Genomic DNA, 6,737 nt, shown 5'->3' with positions numbered 1-6,737 from the left:
GGGCTGCAAGCAGGTTTCAGGGGGCATATAGGGGCTACAGATCTGGCAGTCATGATCTCTGAGATCACCTGGGACAGGCTACACCCAAGCTAAGCCCACTGCAACTGCTTCGTTCAAAGAAGAACATGGATTTTCTCTTTTAAAGGAGAAAAATGTAGGAAGCTCCAGGTTTTCCCTTGCAAGCTCACAGTGTTCCAGCCTGCAAGAGGCTGCGTGGGGCTGCCAGGTGCGGGAGGAGGCCAATACGGCCGGGAGCATCATGTGCATGTGTGCACACATGCAAGTGGGAACCAGGCAGTGATGGAGAGCAGCTCCCCACAGATAAGTTGTGTGAGGGAGTAAGGGGGACATGGGCAACATGTCAGGGGGGTGGGAGAGGAGCATGTGCTCACCCCCTGATTTCTGCACCCACAGTGGGCACAGGGCTGCAGAATGGCTGGACTGGCCAGTGGGACCTGGTGGAGTGGGCAGTGAGACTTGCTGCCACTGCCAGGACCTCTGCGCCAGCCATGCAGCCAGCAGTGGGAGGAGCATTTGACTAGTGTTGTGGGGAGCTCTCATCGCCAGAGGGGAGATGGGGTGGGAGGCAGTGCGGGCAGCCTGAAAGGAGTGGCAGTGTCGTTTGCCCCACACATCCCCCCCTATTGTGGGTCAGGCATAAGGGGCGCCAGCAGAGCTGGGGGTGTGGGGGGCTGCAGGCCAGGAGTGAGGGGCACCAGCAAAGCCAGGAGGCTTTGGGTTGGGAGTCAGGGGACTGGCAGGGCCAGGGGGCTGCAGGTTGGGAATGAGGGGGGGCCTTGAGTCCAAAAAGTTTGCGAACCAGTGCAGGAATACATAATAATTGAAGTTTTAGATTGTCCTTTTGTGATTAAGAAAGTATTCTATATTGTTTTTAGACATTTTTGTGTCTCTTTTTTAGTGTAATCCCAGGTTAATTATACTTAAAAAAATTAAATTAAACTGAAGTCATACTGGAGCTGAGTTCTCAGGAAAGCTTTACCAAAAGTACATAGAATATGTTCTCATCAGAATGTTCACACAGAACAAATGTAGGCCTCTTCTGAGCAGAATGTGTGTCTATAAATGAGATAATTGTTAATAATCTTTTATTTTATCTTAATATTTTCATCAGTGGTCTGGAAAACATTAGGCTAGACTTTCAAATGGTTGAGGGTTTCTTTCATATATAAAATTGCTTTCGATACTTGCTCAACTTTATGCTTGCTTATCCAAAGCACCACGTTTATATGCAGTTCCTTGATTTGTATTTGTATGTGAAGCACAGGCATGTGCACACATTTTGAATTTTTGACATAAAAGTAAATTGCAGGTTTTATAAAAATGATTGACTAATTTTGTTCTCTGCTTGGAAACTAGTATATTCCTACTAATACCTACTGCCAGATGCTGTAGCAGGTATAGAGGAGTTGGAACTGTGACCACATTCCAGTTTATTTTCCACAGACTTGCATTCAAAGGAATACTAAGCTGTATTGGGGATCCATGTGGATGTGCTGGGGACAGTGTAAGGCTCCCATTGCATTCTCTACCATTAACTTCCAGAGAGCACCCAGGATGAGAGAGCTAGAATTTTGTTTGTCTATTGGGTGCATGCTAACCTGTTTTCCGAACTCAAACTTACACACGTTAGAAATGTAATGACTTGTATACAGGTCCTGGAAATGTGTTACATGATCATAAATGTAATGTGACACAAAGCACATACTTTGTTTTTCCAGGAGTATTTACAATGCAGCAGTCTGGTATTATAATCATTGTTTGGGTCGGATGCCAGTTGTTATGGTAACAGAAGATGAAGATGCTATCAGACAATATGGAAATGAAACAGAAGGAGTGTTTGTGATTTCATTCAAGGTAAAGTACCAAAAGAAACAGAAGAAAAGACATCTTTGTGTCACTTCGCCATCATAACAAATCAAGCACTTTTAAAGACCAGTGTATATTTTATGTCATCTCAAAGATTTTTTTGGAAAATAATACAATAATAATGTTACTCTGTGTGCATAAATGAACACAAGGAAATCAATATTATGAATATTATCAGAATTGGTGCTAAAACAGAACCTGGAAGAAAACAGCTCCAAAAAGAGGTGTTCCTTGCTCAGAGAGGCCTTGTCATCATTTTGTCATTCTTTAATTTAGTGTTAGTGAACAGTGAAAGACTGACAGTCTACATTACTGAAGTCTACACTGCAGTTAAAGCACAGTCAGCAGCAGCACAAGACTAATCCACATTGCTTTACTGGTGTATTGTAGTCTTGACTAATTGGGATTCACTATAGTAGTGAAAAGGAGTTGATTTCCATTACTTATTTTGTTACTGGTGTCTGGGAGATTGCTGGGCAAAGGGGAGATACCTCTGGTTGTAAAAAGAATGTTGCCAAGCTAATCACCTCTAAAAAAAATTATCATCTTTTTCAGATCTTTAAAGTACTTTAAAGGAAATTTGATTTTTTTTAAATAATTTCATTGTAATAGTCTAAGATACTATGCTAAAATAGTTTGTTGTTTATTTATTATTTAAAAAAAAATATCCTTTCTCTACTGTGGCATATTTGTGTTGTGATTGGCTTTTGGTGTTTAAGCTACTTTGGAGCGAACACTTGGCTACCACAGAAAAGCACTGCGTATTTAGATAGAGTGTAGTAGGAATGAGAGTTGTTACACAGAATTCTGTTGTTGTTGCAAGAAACATTGTTAACTGAAACATAAATCTCTTAAATCTTTTGTCCTCCATTTATAAATTATGTATAGAATTACTTGGATAACTTTTGGGTGGACTTAAAGGCTGCCCATGAACTCTTTGATTCCATACTTCAATCTCGACGTGAACGGGAGAGTGAAAGCCAAGAAAATAATGGGAAGGAGTATCCTGAACATCTTCCTATGGAAGTATTGGAGGCTGGGATCAAATCTGGAAGATACATACAGGTAATATATTATTTATAAAGTGTACATAGAAGAGTAAGATGAAGCTGGAGAGAAGGAACTCTTTCTGGAAGTGTTCAACAAAATGGATATGGTGGGTGGGGGTGGTGATATGGAATAAAGAAAAAATGGAAATCTCTTGTAGGAAAGAAGCACAAAAGCTACAGTATGAGCAGCAAGTAAAAGGACTAAATTGCAAAGATATTGAGCCTCTGATCTCCCTTGAATCCAGCCCAGATTATTAGTATAAAAATAAGACATTACTCCCTTATGTATTTGGTGGCATAAGTTTAACTGTTAGTGACGTGTGTCCATATCATGAAAAATTAAACTTACCACAGGAGACCAGCATTGTTTCCTTTGGCAGACTTAGGAAAGAAGCAAGAATAGAATAAGCATAGAGATTTAAATTTTACCTCTAGGTTCAGGATCACATGTGGCAGTGCAGTATAAATCAGGCTTGAAGTAATTCTTGTGTTATATCTGTTTGAATAGAGAGAGAACTGTAGTCTTCAGAGCTTTCATCAGCACCAAATAGAATTAAACATCTAGAAAGAATTCTTAGCTCTTTCAGTAATTCAGTATTGTCGGTTCTGCATTGTATATTCTCCCTATAAAGAACAGCATTATCTTATTCAAAGTATTCTGTGAAAATGATCAGAAAACGTCTCTTTAAAAATGGATTTTTAACAAGTGAGTTGTTTTTCAAGCTAGTTGTATTGAGGCATGGAGATTTTCTTTCCTTAAAGCTACTTCTATTTGTTAAATGCTTTTTACTTTATTTTAGGGTATCCTGAATGTCAATAAGCATAGAGCACAAATGGAAGCTTTTGTTCGACTTCAGGGAGCCAGCAGGAAAAAAAAAGGTGAAAAAGTTTACAAAATGTGTACAATAAAAGAGTTTACAATAAAAGCTTCCATTTCACATTATAGTGTCCCCTTCCAGCCTACTTGGGAACAAAAGTTTCCAGGCTGTCTATCAGAAGCCATGTCAGCCCCTCAGTCATTAAGATAGTGATGAAAGGGAATTGTAGAAATGAGGATGTGTAAAATTGGAATCCAAAAACAGTTCTGTGTAGACCTCTTCAAAAATAATCATCTGTATTTAGCTTCTCATTTTCTCACTGCCTGCACCTAAACTGATGGCTTCCTGTGTCCTGTTAAAGGGTTTATCTGGACCTCTCCACAAGTGGACCCTAGCGCACGTACTTATCTTGTGTGCTTTGTTTTGGTGTCAGTGCAGCCACTTACATGGCTGAAGTCAATTAAGTAAGTGCAGAAGTGAAAGCAGGAAAAGGGAAATGATGTGGGCTGATGATAGAATCCAACATTTTTTTTATCTAAGGCTCCAAACATAAAACTGCCTGATAATTCTTTCAAGAACTGGAGGAAGATTTCTCATCTTCTTGTGGCATTGGGTACTTACTAGTAATCCTTTTGGGAGCAGCTATGTAAGAGCAGCCATTTTGCTACAAACTGTTATTTCAGCAAAACACTGCTGAAGGAGGCAGTGTGCAACAGATTTATAGTCTTATTTAACTATTATTACTTCAAACTTAGATCTCCAGAGTGATATACTTATTTATGGTACCAAAGCTCGGAACCGAGCAATCCATGGTGATGTGGTAGCTGTGGAGTTATTGCCCCTGCATGAATGGAAAGGAAGAACCGTTGCTCTTTGTGAGAATGAGGCTGATGAAAAAGCATCAGGTGATACCTCCAGTGAACCTATGCCTACAGGTAAAGTGGATCATGATACAACGTAAGTTTGGAGTATTTGCTTTCCTCAACTTGCTGGACTATATTGTGGTTTTAATGGTAGGAACTGTCCCCTCCTGCCCTTCCAAAATATCCTGGTTTATCATCGAGGTTTAACATACCATACCATAATGGTATGGTATTGGTATTACACAAAATCATATTAAAAGAACGTTATTACAGTTGCAAGTCAAGCACTCAAAAGTTAGGCAGTGTCAGGATTCAGGTTGTCAGTGCAACCTTATTTCAACCTTGTCCAGCAGAAGTATTTTCATACAGCCTGTAATTACATGATCATATACAACTTTTTCCATAGCACTCCAGCCATCATCAGTGCACAAGGTAGCCCTCCTCTGGAGATGAATTGGGGCTGTGCAACAAAGGAGACTGTTGTTTGTTGAACTCCTGTGTTAATTTGTTGCAGAACCTGGTGTACGCATAATGAAGGAAGCAGGGGACAGTAGGAAGAGAAGTGATGGTTTTGTGGTTAAGGCAGTTTCCATGGAGAACTGGATTCTGTCCCACCAGTGGTACAGCGTTCCTATGTACTGTCAGACAGATCACTTCAAACTTTTAAAAGTGGTTGTCAGTTATGTTTTCCTCATTATCTGGGTGCCTCCCTTAAGGCCCTGGGCTCTGGTTTGATATTAATGGGAGCATTTTATATAATGGTTCATTCTTTGTGTCAGGTCCTAGTTATTGCAAATTGGTGCCCAAATTTAGTGAATGCTTTTGACCTTAATCACTCAATGCCTTGGGAAAATGGAGATGATAATACTTGCTCATGTCGTGGGGGTATTGTGAAAATAAATTCATTAATGTTTGTGAAGCACTTGGATGCTATTGTGCTGAGTACCATAGAAAATCCACAAGGAAAATTAATAATTCTCTTTTTAGAGCAAGATTGAAAGATGGACAGTAAACAAAGCATGGGACATGCATTGAACAGCAAGGAGAACACAAAATATCAAATAATTGTTCATTAAGAGACCATCATCCATTCTGTGCACTGAAAGAGGCAGGAGTCATGTGGAAGAAACAGTGTGGGCTCATGTAATTAAGGATGGTATAATGCATACGCACAGAGGGGCAAATTATAGTTGCCTGTGCAACTTTAATTCTGATACTTCTAAACTTTTGATTATTTGACTTTGCAACTATTGTGTTCTCCTAATATATTTTCTTGTGAGTAGCGTTCTAGCTCTCTTTACAGTGCCCTTCCCCTGAAATTCTATTACGTTGATGCCCCTATGGTCATCACCAGGGTTTGGGACCTTTCGGTCCACTGCACAGACATCTGCCATTTAAGCAAATAAAGTAAGTGATAGAAAATTACAGGGATCTACAGGTATCATAGCTTTTAGCAGAGGAATGGTGCGACTCATTAATCCTGGGTTCCATTCAAAGCTCTGGAGGGGAGTGTGACCTGGGCAGAGACCAACAGCCTGTCTTCCCCCAAGTTGCCACCTCTAACCTGTCCTTTCAATCCTGTTTCTTCCTGACTCCTGGCTCCTCATCTCAGTCTTGTCCTCCTCACTTAGCCTGATCCAGTCTCTACTTCTCAGGCTTCTTTTCTTAATTTCTTTCACCAGAAAGTCCTAATTTCATCCCTCTGGACTCCTTATTGTAGTCCAGCTGTTCCCAGTCTGTGGCACAGGTACCACCAGTGGTACATAGACAACCTGTCAGTGGTACACATTAAGGGATTTATTATAATTACTTTATATGACAAAAATTTGCTGGTGGTACTTAAGGTTGTATGGTTTTAAATTGGTGGTGCACAATTTGTTGTAATTTGGGAACCGCTCTAGTCCTTTTGCTCACATCAGAGTTAAGGGTTTAGGAGACCAGTTTTCTTTCTCCCATAAAATGCTGAACGATTTTAGCCTTGTGAGCAGTTGCCAGATTCTGCCCCACTGTTGGCTGCAGTTCAGTTGTGAATTAAGAAACATTCTGCATAGATTGTATAGTTGAGGTGTTCAACCTGTGGGCCAGATCCAGCCCCTAGCACCATGTCATCCGGCCTGTGG

At 40.4% G+C, this 6,737-nt stretch overlaps 1 protein-coding gene across 1 annotated transcript in view; it reads left to right on the top strand.

The window, feature by feature from the left end:
• Positions 1 to 6,737, top strand: part of DIS3L (DIS3 like exosome 3'-5' exoribonuclease) — a 44,297-nt gene that overhangs the window by 19,124 nt on the left and 18,436 nt on the right. The window contains exons 4-7 of the mRNA XM_019503958.1: positions 1,740 to 1,875; positions 2,776 to 2,952; positions 3,737 to 3,815; positions 4,510 to 4,689. Coding sequence (XP_019359503.1) covers positions 1,740 to 1,875; positions 2,776 to 2,952; positions 3,737 to 3,815; positions 4,510 to 4,689 — 572 coding nt within the window. The remainder of the gene's footprint in view (positions 1 to 1,739; positions 1,876 to 2,775; positions 2,953 to 3,736; positions 3,816 to 4,509; positions 4,690 to 6,737) is intronic.

Source organism: Gavialis gangeticus, unplaced genomic scaffold (genome assembly GCF_001723915.1).
Source record: "Gavialis gangeticus isolate Ggan-Ray unplaced genomic scaffold, GavGan_comp1, whole genome shotgun sequence".
Lineage (NCBI taxonomy): Eukaryota > Metazoa > Chordata > Crocodylia > Gavialidae > Gavialis > Gavialis gangeticus.
This window is presented reverse-complemented; position numbering and strand designations above follow the sequence as displayed.